Source organism: Xyrauchen texanus, chromosome 31 (genome assembly GCF_025860055.1).
Source record: "Xyrauchen texanus isolate HMW12.3.18 chromosome 31, RBS_HiC_50CHRs, whole genome shotgun sequence".
NCBI lineage: Eukaryota > Metazoa > Chordata > Actinopteri > Cypriniformes > Catostomidae > Xyrauchen > Xyrauchen texanus.
The window spans coordinates 30,507,595-30,522,510 of NC_068306.1; the positions used below are offsets into that span (position 1 = coordinate 30,507,595).

The 14,916-nt window shown below is 37.4% G+C and overlaps 1 protein-coding gene across 4 annotated transcripts in view; it reads left to right on the forward strand.

The window, feature by feature from the left end:
• Positions 1-13,726, forward strand: part of dacha (dachshund a) — a 237,294-nt gene extending 223,568 nt beyond the window's left edge. For all 4 annotated transcript variants that reach the window (XM_052100107.1, XM_052100106.1, XM_052100109.1 and 1 more), the window contains one exon: positions 12,301-13,726. In XM_052100107.1, coding sequence (XP_051956067.1) covers positions 12,301-12,338 — 38 coding nt within the window. In that variant the 3' untranslated portion in view covers positions 12,339-13,726. The remainder of the gene's footprint in view (positions 1-12,300) is intronic.
• The last annotated feature ends 1,190 nt before the right edge of the window (positions 13,727-14,916 follow it).

The following is a 14,916-nucleotide window of genomic DNA, read 5'->3' on the forward strand; positions in this document are numbered from 1 at the left end:
AAAATAAAATAGAAATTGTGAAAAGTGTTGATTACAGCATTGCATTTAATTCACTTCCACTGTGTCAACAGTTTATATTGAAAGAATAAGATACAAGAGGTAGTGCTATATTATGAATATAGTCAGGTATAAAAGGCATTGTTAGGGGCCATTTACACCAACCTTGTTTTGCATGCATTTGTATGTTTTTTTATTTGTTTTTCCATGTACACATGCACTTGACGGATGTCTTTGATCGTTGCATGCAATGTGCTGTTTTTTCAAAATCTCACACGAGGCAATGTTTTTTCCACTCCGTGTCAAGTTAAAAAGAACTTACCTACATTAAATACACCTACATTCTATTTGTTGCATTACAACTAGCTTGTTTAGCATAAGAACACGTTTGGTCTGAACAGCCCCTTTGGCATAATGTTCAGCTGGGTTCAAGGCATGTATTTTCATTAAAATGCTATAAATGATAAAGTCCCTGAAATGTAAACTAAAGCCTGAAGTTCTATACTTCTACTATACTTATACAGGCTGTTGGCACATGCACGCTACAACTGCTTTGAGATACTGAACTATTTATCTTTAGGAGTATAGACTGATAAAGATGTCTTTGTATTCATTCAGACTCGAGTTTAGGTACAAATTTAGGTATCTCCCGACCTCCTCAACACATGCTTTTGATGCACATCCACTGTTGGTAGTTTCTACCGTCATCTCGTGTTGTTTTTCTGTGTTGTTAAATTTTCTAGTGCTTCTTCGTGAAAGCAACGGCTCAACGGTGTGTCATGCCACCTTGTGGACAAACTTAGTGCAAATAATTCCCACGACATGCACATTTTGCATGTTCAGAGTACACCTGGTTAGAAAAACAGGGCACATGCGTTCAGTGCAAGCACATTGCTGATGACGGAATTTGCGTCACATGTCCTGTACGCATACACCTAGTGTTTACGTCTGACCGAAGTATACTTTGGGCTAAAGGCAAGAAACATATTTATGCAAATACATGTACACAGACGTGAGTGCTTTCTACGAGCACTTGCTTCTGTTAACGCATAGCTTTAGTACCAAAGCAAAAGCATTTTTGGTAATGTTTTAGATAATTTGGATACAGTTAATCAAAATTTATAATTAAAGTTGTAATATCAAGGGAAATAATAATTAGCTAATGAAATGTTTGTCAATCATGCAGCCCTAATTCAGTTTAAACAACAAACTAATGTAACAAACATATTGCAAATAATGCATCCGATTAAATCAACTGGTTACAGAATGCTTGGTTTTGTCCTGGAAGGGAAAACTCAAGGTGTAATGATCCTACAATCTCTGACTGAAGCGCAATCAGCTTCAAAGTCTGGCAGCAGACCCACCTGGGGAGTTTGTGTATGAAGTCTGTTGTCCGCTCCGCCCCTCCCCTCCCGAGCCTCACCACATTTATCCATTACAGCCGGCAAAAATCAAATTAGCCTATGCTTCTCTCCCAAGTCAGACTTCACAGTTTTGCAAGCTTGGCAGTGACAGCTGATTTCATTAGTCTTGATTGTCCTTGCCCAGATCGCACTTGTCGGGCTAAAAGCTTTTTGCGCTTTCTCAGGTTCCACCTCTGTTTTGGGACATCACGATGACCCGTGCCTTTTCTGATTAATCAAGACAAGTGGTGCTAACAGAAAACTGCTGAACACAAAAGAAGGTGATATCATTTAACAAGCCGATTAAGAGAAGTGTGGAATGGTGAAGGGAGAGAGGTGAGGTGAAAATGTAATTAAGAAGCCACAACGTGTTGGAGAAGCAAACTGAACTCCGCTTGAAAGAGTGTTTTTCCCAAAAGCTCTAAAAATGCGTCATTACAATTGCGCTCAGTTGAGTCTTATTCTCAAAACAAGCAGATAACATATTTTTGTCTAAATAGTTCCTAAATCAGGGCTATATAGTGTGACACTTTTGCTCAAATGTGCGATTAAAAAAATTATGCTATTTGACGACAAATTGTAATCGTTTTAAGCGTGTGATTTCCGCCTATAGGAGCGTTGCAGCAAAAAACATGTATGTATAGAACTCCATCTTTAGCAGGTTGGCATGGATGTGTTGTGGGACCTGGTAATGTTCCTTCTATGTTTCAAGCTGATCACTTAGCCATGCTTATGAGTCGCAATTCACTCTGCATGCAAAAACAAAATTATCAATGAAACACTAGATATTATTGTTTGCCCTCAGTGATTATTAGACTTTGCCCTCAAAGTCTGTGAGTTGCTACATTTCCAGAGGATGAGCTTAAACACTGGATTCAGCATGTTTCTGATATTCAGAGAAGCACCATAGGATGCTTATAGCCTATTCAGATAAGTAGTTGATGGACATGGACTTTTCAGTGGTCTATTCTTAAATCCTTACAATTAATATGATAAAATTATAAAAAAGTATTATTTAAATTTTAGTATTATTACAAAGCAGGAAGTAAGGAAATGCAAATTCTGTGGTGGGGGGTTAAATGCCCAGTCAAGCAAATTACAAGGCTGTTGCAGAACCATGCTTTATCTTGTAATTACTATTTATAGTAATAGAATTACTAAAGAATTATCGAATTATCAAATCATGAAAAATATGATTTTGTATCAAAATAGTAGTTGTAGTAGTAAATAATATAGTAATAAATAATTTTAACACACAAAATCTTTTCAACCACACTCTTATGTGTGCTTGTAAATTTGAATGTGTGCTGATGAATTTTTCAGTTCACTAGAGCCAGTGCTAACACCTAAAAGAGTAAACATAGCCCTGTCTTAAATCCATTCATATGTAAATCACCCAATTGTCTTGAACGTGCAAATGTAGGTCAATTTACCCATTGATTTTGCTACATTTATTCCTCTTATCCACACTGGAACAGTGTTTTCCTCCACCAAAAATGCTTTCCATTTCTGAATACAATGACATTAGGAAACTGAAAACAAAGTTTTCAAACTTAAATGAATTAGTGTGCACATTGTCTAAACGTGCATCTTTTGCAGCAATCTACACTTAACACGTTGTGTGTTCCTTTATTAAATATTTTGCTTTCAGCTACCAGTAAGAATGTTGCACTTAATTCCTTTTAACACATTTTACCATATGTCAATTTGTCTGCAGAATCCTGCAGATGTGTCAACAGTCAGGGCAAAAATTATTTGTGTAGATTCACTGTGACCTTTTCCACATCCATATGCACTGTGCTTAGAACATATACAGTGCCATTCATATCCTAAAGCTTTTGACCTACTAATTGGCATCGTGCGGTGATATAATTAGGATGAAACATCAAGAATGAGTAACTCTGTGGCATTTTTAAAGAATTACTCTGTCTGTATAATCATCCCGATCACAGCAAACATTGGCTCAAACAACTGCTTTAGTTTTAGGGCAAACCAATGGAAAAAGAAGAAAAAAAAAAGAGGAGGAGTAGGGGGGAGGGGGTTTGTTCAGAAAACCTGTTTGAAAACAATCTATTTTTTTTATTTTGTCAGTGACACCAGTGGCGGTCCATGTATTTAATGTTTAGTCCTTCCGTGTGATTCATGCCAAGAAAACACAGTTTCACACTGAATAAGACATCCTATGCCTTTAGGCCTCATACATTATGTCACAGCTAACTAATAATACCAATTGACATTTTAAAAACACATCCATGCCAGAACATGAAACGACACTTAATGCTGAAGCAAGCCTTATTTTCACTGCAGCATGACTGTTTTGTGAAATGAACGACATTCAAAAATCATAAATTTTCATATGAATCTTCTAAGGAGATCTATAATACATGGAAAAATCTATCTAATAATATTTGCAATTTAAATGTTGCTTGCAATAAATTTAGTTTTGTCAGGGTACACTGTTATGCTGCGTTCCATTCAAGTTTATTGTGGAATATTCCTAACTGCAACACTCCCGTTAGCTTAGCAGGCGTTTGAGTCACATTAGAGATGTCTCCTAGCAACCCAGCTGATAAACAATGCTGCAGCACTAGTATTTGTGCTTCAGGTGTATGAATATCAAAAGATATTATAATGTTTTATTCACCTGCTTCTGCAAGCATTTGTTAAACAAGCTTTAATATCATGTAATGTGGAAACTAACTCATTTATCGATATTACTTTATAAATTGCATGTTTATCACTTACTTTATATATCTCCCTGAGTGTTAGGGCTATGTTTGTGTGACATCATGCCCCTGCATCTCGGAGTTGAGAATTTCTGCACGAGCCTACAAGTTGTAATTCTGACTTTAAGATGCATTCCATTGCACTTTTCCAAGTAGGACGGTGTAAAATCTGACTTTCCGAGATGAATGTAACGCAGCACTACTTTTCAAGACTTGATCTGACACTGAATGCTCCAGCAGCCTAATTTACACTTGGAAAACTCCTGATGTTGCTATAACGATGCAAAAATCTATTTTCTTGTAGTGAAAATCAGTCCTCTTTTCCTGTTTAATAAATTAAGCAATCACACGGTCATGCAGAACATCTTGTGTTTTTAAATCCATAAGGATCTCTTTCTCAAAGGCGATAGCGGGAGTAATGACAGCCAACATGTCAGCAAGATTAGCAAGGCCAGCTAGAAGGCCTCAACTGGGACATATCCTAAAAATCACACCCTTTAGTTGCCCATTCATTTGCACTGATGAGGGATTCTGTAGAAATTCTGAAGGTCTGAAGGGGTGGAGCTCAGTCTCACTCGCTGCTTTGGGCATGTGATTTGTGAAACAGATGTAACACTTTGCTTGTAAGCATCAAGGAATATATTCTGACTGGATAAAACTTTTCATTTTTCTCTTTATTTGTAGATTAAGAGTGGAAAGAGATTAAAGATACATAGGCAAAAAAGGTGATTGAGAATGAAAGGATGAAAAATATTGATTTATTTGGCATGTTAGGCCAGCAGAGAAGGCTTTGCTGAACCTGAGAATTCGCCACTGGGTGACGCTAGTGAGGAAGTTGCAGAAATGAATCAACAAAATAAAATAAATTAACAAATTACAACAAATGTCTTTATCAGTGTTGGGTAAATTACTCAAAAGTAATCTACTAAAAATTTATTCTAAAATGTAATCTGGTTACTTTTTTTTGCTAATCATGATTACTTTGAAGTTTCTTTTTAAAACACTTTTTCCTGCTCAACGAACTCAAAATAATCTCTATTTTTCCTCCATTGTCACACACCCTGCAGATGTCACAGAAACACAAACAGATGTATATATGAACATACAAATACAAGTTTTAAATGTTTATGCATAATCATTTTAGAAATGTTCAACCCAAGTGTAACGTATTCAATGGAAAGGAGGCGAGAACCGGCTTGACGATATAAATAATAGTTTTAATGATAAACTTAAAAGACAACATAAACACACAGATGACAGACTTGTCCATTAACGATCTCTCTCTCCCGCACGATCCCCTGCAGTCGACCTTTATCCCTCACGGAGGCTCAATTAGCCTAATATGGGACCGGGTGTGTAGGATCACGACCCGGCCCCGCCCTCCGCCCTGCCACATTCCTCCCTCGTTCTCTCAGGCAGGGGAGCCACCGGCGTGACGTACACCCCCTTTCCCTGGGGGAGGGCGTGCTTTAAGTCTAGTCTGCCGGCAGGTCATCCCCATCTACCTGGACGAGGGAGGGGACCAGGGGAGGTAAACAGAAATAATAAAAATGGGGGGGTACTTCCTGTAACAGTGTAGTACCCCCCCCAAAAAAACTGTAAAATTGAAAAGAGGGAAAAGGCCTACGCAGAGCGACAGTGAGAGAGAGAGATGAAAAAAACATAAAATCTCTTACTCGCCAGTTCTCCGATACACCGAAGCTTGTTCCTCGGCCACTCCTCCACCCTCTATCGGACGACAGCCACACCTCTCTGGGCGGATCAGAGGCAGTCCTCCAGCCCCTGGCGGACGGAACGCCCCGCCGCATTCTTGGGGAACAGAAGGGGTCTCCCCCGCCCCTGGCAGCGGTTCTTTCGCTCCAGGTGGTCAGCAGTGAGCCACTCCCCGCTCGGCGGTCTTAAACCGCAGTGGTGGGGCAGTGGTGGCTCAGTGGTTTAGGCTCAGGGTTACTGACCAGAAGGTCGGGGGTTCAAGCCCCAGCACCACCAAGATGCCACTGTTGGGCCCTTGATCAAGGCACTTAACTCCAGGTTGCTCCGGGGGGGATTGTCCCTGTAATAAGGGCTCTGTAAGTCGCTTTGGATAAAAGCGTCTGCCAAATGCATAAATGTAAATGTAAATGTAAACCTTGCCGCATTTCAGCGGCTGGTAGGGAACTCATCCGCCCCTGGCAGCTGCCCTGACCGCTCCAGGCGGTAGGCTAGGAGCCCCTTCTCCCCTCGCGGTCGGCGGCCATCGTCCTCTTTCAGGCGGCTGGGCTCCTCGTCCCCCGGCAGATGGCCGCGGCTGCTCTGTTGGGGTGGATGGTAGTGGCGAGAACTCTACTACGGCATATCCCTCCTCCTTCCCGGGCTTCGGCACCAGTGTAACGTATTCAATGGAAAGGAGGAGGTGAGAACCGGCTTGATGATATAAATAATAGTTTAGTATAAAACTTAAACAAAAGACAAACACACACGACGGACATGTCCGTTAACGATCTCTCTCCCGCACGATCCCCTGCAGTCGACCTTAATCCCTCACAGAGGCTCAATTAGCCTAATATGGGACCGGCCCCGCCCTCTGCCCTGCCACACCAAGTAATGTACTTAAAATTATCTAAACTGGAATTAAGTAACTGTAATCTGATTACAAACATGTTAAATGTAATGTGTTACAAAATGTTTTACTACAGTGACTGATTACATTAATCAGATTACATTGAACACTGGTAATTATCCATTTCTTGGGTCTGTACTCTTATGTTTTAACATTTTATTTAACACAAATATGCAAATTTAAATATACTGCATGTTTTAAATAAAGTTATTATATTTTAGATATTTGTTCACAAAATGTATACTGAACATAATTTTTTTTTGTTATAGCCATACATTTGCACAGTTTGAAGGAGAGCATAGGACAAGATAAATGTTTTTCATAAAATGTTGGAAGTATAATTTGCCATTTTTCCTATTGAGCGAACAAATAAATGAAAGCTTAATCGATTATCAAAATAGGTTTTAAGCTCAATTTACTGTATGATTTATTGTATGGTTTTTAATAAAGCATTTAATATTAGTATGTTGGCCCAGCCCCTGCGTAACTAAACTGATAGTGTACTGCACTGACAGGTCTCTGTCTTAAAGTGTACAAACTATCTACACCTCTGTCTCCTGGGTGCAGCTTGATCATGGCAGCTGTCTGCTGTCAGCCTTCGGACTCAATTAATAGCACTTGAGGATATTACTTGTAACTCATATTTCAGAGGAAGTGAAATACCACCCTTGTATTTATGTCTTCACAGCATCTCTCCATCTCTTCACCTTTAGCAGGCCTCAATGTGCCAGTCTTATATTATAGTTCATGTATAATATGAATGTCATATGTGATGCGTTTATACGGCACACACATTCCTGCATTTAGCATGCACGCTCCATGTATGTTTATAAACAAAGCACGCTGTACATGAGAAAGCACTTACATTTACAGACTGTTTCTCAAAGCACCAATCAAAATTTAACTTTCATATAACCTTTTGTCCAATTGCATTTTCCAAAGTCATGATGAAAAGTTGATAAATTTGGGGTGGTCTAAGGCAGTGTTTCCTTAATTGGTGGGTGGCGGATCTCTTCTGGTAAGGTCACGGACAGCAGGGAAACAATACAAGTGTGCAAGATTTGAATAAGCAATTAAATAAATTTCACTTTTAAAAGTGAGAAAATGCTTTTAATAACTTTAGTTGTTGACATCAAAGGCCATGCTTCCAATCAGTCAACAATACACTGCAAAAAAAAAAAAAAATTTCTTGTTTTGTTTTCAAATAAAATTGCTAAACAGCCTTAAAATAAGATTATTTATCTTTAAAAGCAAAAAGATATTAGGACATGTTTTCAGAGATGTATCTTGAATGAAGTTTAATGGTAGCACTTTGCAATAATCTGTTAAAATAAGTAATGGTGTTAGGTATCGTGAAATAACAATGAACAATATGTTATTACAGCATTTATTAATCTTTTTAAAACAACTATTCATTTTTAGTTGTTGGTTCATAATGCATTAATGGATTAGTATATTTCAAAATTTACATTTACCAAGAATAATAAAAGCTGTAAATGTTTGTTTTGTTATTTTCCATTGTGTGTGTGTTCTGTGTTAGATGCATTTCAAATATTCTGTTTTCCTGTACAGCCTGTGTCATTTTAATAAATTACTGAAGCACTTTATTGGGCCTATAGAGTTCTATACAGTTCGTGGTAATATTTATAAATGTCAATGTTTGATTTTAAAAGGAATAGTTCACTCCAAAATGATAATGTCCCCATTATTTAGGCTATTCATCCTTATGCTGTCTCAAACTCATATGACTTTCATTCTTCTGTGGAAAACAAAAAGATATTTTGATGGAGATGTGAATACATCCATACAATGCAAGTCAATGGGGTCCAAAACTTTCAAGCTCCAAAAAGGACCATACGACTCGACTGGTCTACTGAAGTGATATGATCATTTTTTGGGTGAGAACAGCTCCTTTATCACTATAAATTTTGACATTTGCATTATCCTTGGCGATCATGATTTGACACTCAATTACACTTCCTTGTGCTCGACACGTGTAGATCACTGTACACATGCGTTGCCCAAAACCGATTGTATCACTTCATTAGACATGGATTAAATCACTCGAGTCATATGGTCCTTTTCGGAGCTTGGACCCCATTGGCTTTGGCATTGTATGGATATATTCACATCATGTCTCCATCAAAATATCTTTGTGTTTTCACTGAAGAAAGAAAGTCATACGAGTTAGAGACGGCATGAGAGTGAGTAAATGATAAGAGAATTATACTTTTTTGTTGAACTATTCCTTTAAAGGCATTTTGTTATTTTTGTTCAATAAACAATTTTGATAGTGTGTTGGATCGCACACTCGACTCCCAATGTAAAATGTGAGTCCTGAAGCAAAACTGGTTGTGAGCCACTGGTCTATAGAGCATTCACAGGCGTAAATGCTGTCCTCTCTCTCTTGCTTGCTTGCTTTCTGGGTACCTCGAGTGCAGTTTTGTTTACATTCTGCATACATATGAGCTCATCTGTTGGTGCTTGCGGAAACAAGCATGTTAAATATGTAAAAGCACTCGAGTCCTAATGAACTGCTTCCTGTATTACAGTGTGCTGTGAGCTCTGCGATTAAGTGCAGCGCTCCTGCTCCTCAGGGACCAGCTGTTTGTCATATTTAGTGCTTCACAGCCACTGCAAACACAACATGATCCAGTCTCAAAACTTAAAGGTGTACATTTACATTTATGCATTTGGCAGATGCTTTTATCCAAAGCAACTTACAGTGCAATTATTACAGGGACAACCTCCCGGAGCAACCTGGAGTTAAGTGCCTTGCTCAAGGGCCCAACAGTGGCATCTTGGTGGTGCTGGGGCTTGAACCCCCGACCTTCTGGCCAGTAACACTGAGCCTCAACCACTGAGCCACCACTGCCCGTAGTATGTGTAGGTGTAGTATGTGTAAGATTATATATGCAGAAGAATTCCACCAACATGATTTGAAACGAGAAAAACCCAGCCTTTCAGTTTGGAATGTGTCCACATCATAAATTACCGGCCTTCAGCTGGAACCCCCACACAGTTACACCAGGCTTTTCTGTGTAAGGTTAAAAGGACCATCAGATTTGCACAACTTTGAACTGTGGTAACGTTTGTACCTGACAAATTAATTATTATAGACTGATGGACCTCTTTAAAATGGGTGACGCGATGTGCAATCACATATAATTGATAAAAATAATCTTTAATTTTGTATGATTCATCTCATTCTACTAAGAATGGTAACAATAAGGTTTAACTTGATAAAATGCAATGATGTGTAAAACCAATATGATCTTGTAACCAGAGATTTTCATGTTTTATTACCTACATGTATAATATCCATAAAAAAAAATCATATTTGGTATGTAAGCATTTGTTTGGTTACATAGAAAAAGCTGATGACAACGAATATCATGTCTCTTGTACAATTTGCAAGATATAAAGTTCATGATTAAATATGCACTTTTTTTGAGCGGGAAAATAGTAAGAATCTCTAACAAAGACTTATAAATCAGCTATCGGAAAGGACAGCCCAGTCGACCATATGACTCAGAAAAGTCACTTCTGATTGGTGCAGGACACCTTTGGGGATATGGACAATTCCAGTTCAAATAGTTCCAAACAAGAAGAACTCTCTCTCTCTCTTCTGCTCTTCTTCTCTTGCCTCTTGCATCTTGTCTCTTCATCCTCTTGAGGCTCTTCGACTCTCCACTCCTCTGCCTGCACGTGCCCATGTGAGATCCACGGAAGCTCGGGACTAGACATCCCGAGGAGGAGTGAGAAGGCCTCGCTTCACAGCTAACCTCACATAATTCATACAGACAATAAACTTCGATCATACCGAGATCAAAACATTGACGGAACGAACTTTCGACCAAGAACCAAGCCACACAAAGAATGCAAGTACATCTCCAATATTGTGCTCAAAGTGCTGGTGTATTAATTAAATAATTTTGGTAATCCGATAGCAAATCGATGTAGACTCAAAGAAGGATGAAATGGTTCTTAAGGTATTGTCAACAGATTCCATAAAGTTCATTTTCACTGTACTGATCATTTATTTCACATTCTGTCACTTTTCACCAACCTGTCTCATGTATATATATGTGTTAGATTAGATTTACGTTTAGAATAGTAATAAAGTTTGTCTGTATTCAAAGACTATGTGACTGTGGTATATTTTGATAAATAATCTCATCCCTGTTTCTGAAAGATTTCACTTCTAAGTTGTATCTAAATACATGTGAGATTATTTTCAATAAACCATGAGAATAATATCACTCCAGTAAGTGAATTAATCATAATTCACATTCTGTCACTCTTTCCACCAACCTGTATTATGTATATATGTGTTAAATGTATACAAAGAGACCGAACATGATCCACAGGCATTATGCTGACAGATGAGGTAGCATAATTAAACACAGTTATGATTGTTTTACTACAAACTTTGAGACAGTATATTATATTTGACTCTCCAGTGCTGGAACAGGGCTAAAACAAAGTGTGGATATAGGTCTGGCTATGCGTGACTGTAGTTTGAAGTAATCACTTTTCTTTGCATGATGCATTGACTGCATTTAAACTAGCTTGCCAGCTTATCAGTAGCTGTTAGCTAAATTTGGTGGATGATGACAGTAGATGTTTATAAATATGTTGACACAATTCAGTATTGATGTGATTCCATCACAACTGTCATTTTGATATATCGATGCATTATTGTTTTATAATAATAGAATGTATATATTTTCTGTATAACCAAGTTACGTTACACTAATGAATGTTTTTTTTTTTTTTTTTTGCATTATCTTGTACATTGCCTAGCATCATTTCATGTGTTATTGTAGTTTAACTTGCTGAATAATTACAGATTAACATTGTTTATGACAGTTACTGTGCAGGCAAGACTAAGTTAGCTAAAATTATACAGATCAATCATTATGGAACTATATTTCACATGCTTTGCAGTTATGTAAGTTTAACTGTCCAATAAGAAGAATGCAAATTCAGAGTCTGTTTTGCTCCCCAAAACCTAATGAAGGTCCCTCCAGGAATCAATTGCCCTGCCGATGTTCACTCTAGTTTTAGCTCGACCACGATCACATGCCCGCTTAGCCAGCTGGGATTCAGTAGATCAAAGTTTTTAAAAATGTTTTTGCATACTTGGGAGTTGGTGTTGTGCTGGGAGCCAGACATTAGCTGGATTCCATCTCTAAGATAACGTTACATAGTGTTGCAGTTTGTTGTCACTGTTGAATCGCAGAAGAGAAGCACCGAGGCAATGCTCTCGGGAGCACACATAAACATCACATCCTTTGGATTTTCCCAGCAAAACTGACCCGCTTCCTATATAGTTTTGGATAGGAGGCTAGCTAACATTTGATGCTGTTTTGTATCGATCTGAAATTCTGCTTTTTGATAGGTTGGTGTAAATGTAGTACCTTTTGCGTATGAGCCAAATCTTATGATTTTGTCATCTTGTACAAATTATTATATATGCTGCATAAAAGATAATGCTTATAATTTTAATAAATTCAATGCAGCTTAATTTTATATAAGATTATTAACTGTTTTTCCCTCTCTTTTATTCCAGAAAACAGACCCTACTCCAAACCTCCCATCATGTACTGAGATGAACCTCTGCCTTCTGTGGTCCAACGACCAAGACAGATGGACAGATCACCCCACAGACAGACAAGGGGATCGTGGGGCTTTTTCTCGAAGGCAAAGTGGTGCAGGTGCAGAGCAGTCACCTGAAACTCTTGTACAGGACTTGAGTGTGTATGTACATGTATGTGTGTTGAGGTGCAGTGTGTTTGTAGTCTTCATGAGACACGTGTGTGAGTGTGTGTGTGTCTGGAATACTGCTGTGGGCAACCGTTCAACACCACACACCAACTTGTATAAAAGTCTAATTTTTTGACTACTTCTACATCCCACACATTTTTGAGACTGAAATAAATGTTTTTCTTTGTTTGTTTTTATGTATAAAACTACATTAGCTGATGATTACCTATCTTTCTGTGAAGCACACTGCATTTCTCTCCTTAAACTCATCTCCCTTTTATTATTATTATTATTATTATTATTATTATTATTCGATTATTGAGTGTTATCTGCTGATCCCACATGATTCTGTACGCCAGTGATTCTCAGTAGCACAACAGTCTTGACGAGTCTCTAGACAACTGCTCATATAACTTCTTCATGATCCTGGGACAAAAGAGACAAATGCTTTGTGGACAATGTAAAAAGGACTCCAAATAAGACGAGTGTGATTCTTTAATAAACTACATTTGTTGTTTTGTCATTGCAAGAAAGGGACTCTATATCAACCCGTTTTCTTTTTTTCTAATTTGTTGTATATATTTTTTTTTAGAAAATGTAGAAATATTGTCCTCACCTATTGTCGTTCCCTGCCCAATGTTTATTATCAGGTGTTTATTTTATTATCTGGTTTTGTTGTTTTGCATTGTATTTTAATCATGTTCTTTGAACATCTTAATTTGACCCATGGCAAAGTTTTCTCTATTGCTCCATAACTTAAAAATGTAAAAAAAACAAACAAAACTGTTAATTTGATGTTGCTATAAACACAGTATTACAGTACTTCCCCTTCTGTTTTTACCTTTGTTTATAAAGACTTGTAAAAAGGCTTTAGCGTTTGCTATCCTGGCATTGTTATTACGTGGAGACATTTTTAGTGACGAAAAAGAAAACGAGAAGTAACCTTATGCACATCTAAAGCAAGCATGCTTGTAAATACAATGATGAAAAATGACATGTATCAATTGAAAATAAAACGCTGCCTCTTCAAATCTATTTTTAAATATTGCTAGCGACTCCATAGGTAACGTAAATAACAAATCGGCAGCTATCAATGATGTTGAACGTTGTTTTAATATGGCAAATGACACTAATCGCAGCCTTGCACATGCCACAATGAATATAACACCCCTATGGACAAACTGGTAGTTTTTTCTTTTCTTTGAGTAATAAAACTGAGATGAAAACTTTAAGCGTTTTGCTGTAGTTTTTATGGTCTGTACACTACAAACTGTACACTTTTGGTACATGTCTTTACCTCACTCATCTTTCACAAACTGAAAGTGTGGTCACACAAGACTTGGTGTTCCATTCACTTCCATTCATATGCATGTTCAAGATGCAATAAGTTTTGCCTCACTACGTACCAAAGTTCAAGTTTGTTGAGCTCTGCGAATTCATACAGCAACAAAACAATTGTCAAACAGAGGTTCTAAACATCATGAATTCACATCTTGGCTCAATACAAACTTTTATGCTGGATGGTTTGCAGTGTTGCTGTAAAGTGGAATAGATAGTATTTGTATTTTATTTAGAATTCATGATTATTTGAGATTTATAATTTATTAATTAAAAACAAGCCCTACACTGTAGAAATGTTTCAGAATATTTGATTCATTTGGTTACATCTAAATTATGTGGTCTAATACAGCTCAAATGTATTCTTTGTTATGATTAAATCAACCCCACTACATTAGATTCCACCAATAAAAGTAACTTTTAAGGATCAGATCAGACAGAAATAGATCCTTCAAGCTACACTCAGAAGCATTTGTTTATATTGTGCTGCCACTTAGCGACATAGATGCAGTATCACACAAAAACAAGTTCTCAGTTACCCATGCTATTTTAAAAACACGCTATTCGCAGTCAGCCACAATTCATTTCTTTTTTCCGCAAGTGAAATAATCCAATTTCAGTAGATTATTTAGATTAAGCCAGTAATATCGACTGGTCAAATGAGCGTGGTGATGCTCATGCATGACTGACATAAGTGCTGCACGATTATGACAAAAATCATAATATTGTCAATTACTTCACTTAGCATTGTATTTGCGATTAATTTTACTAAATATAATTTATATCAAAATATTTATTTTGTTATCTTGTATGGGTCATCTGCATGATATAGTCTTTATGCAATGTTACCAAATTTTTTTGACTTCTGAATTACCATAATCTTTCCAGGCATTTGTGATTTCTGGATTATATTTTTAAAAATCATTCTGATTTAGACTGATTTGTTAACGAATCATTTAGAATATTTGTTTAACCTTTTTAGCTAATTAATTTAAAAGAATGATTCACTGACAAATCTGACATCAGTATCACTTGTGAGCAAGTTTGACTTGCCTTCACAAGAGCAAAATCTAACTCCTTAAAT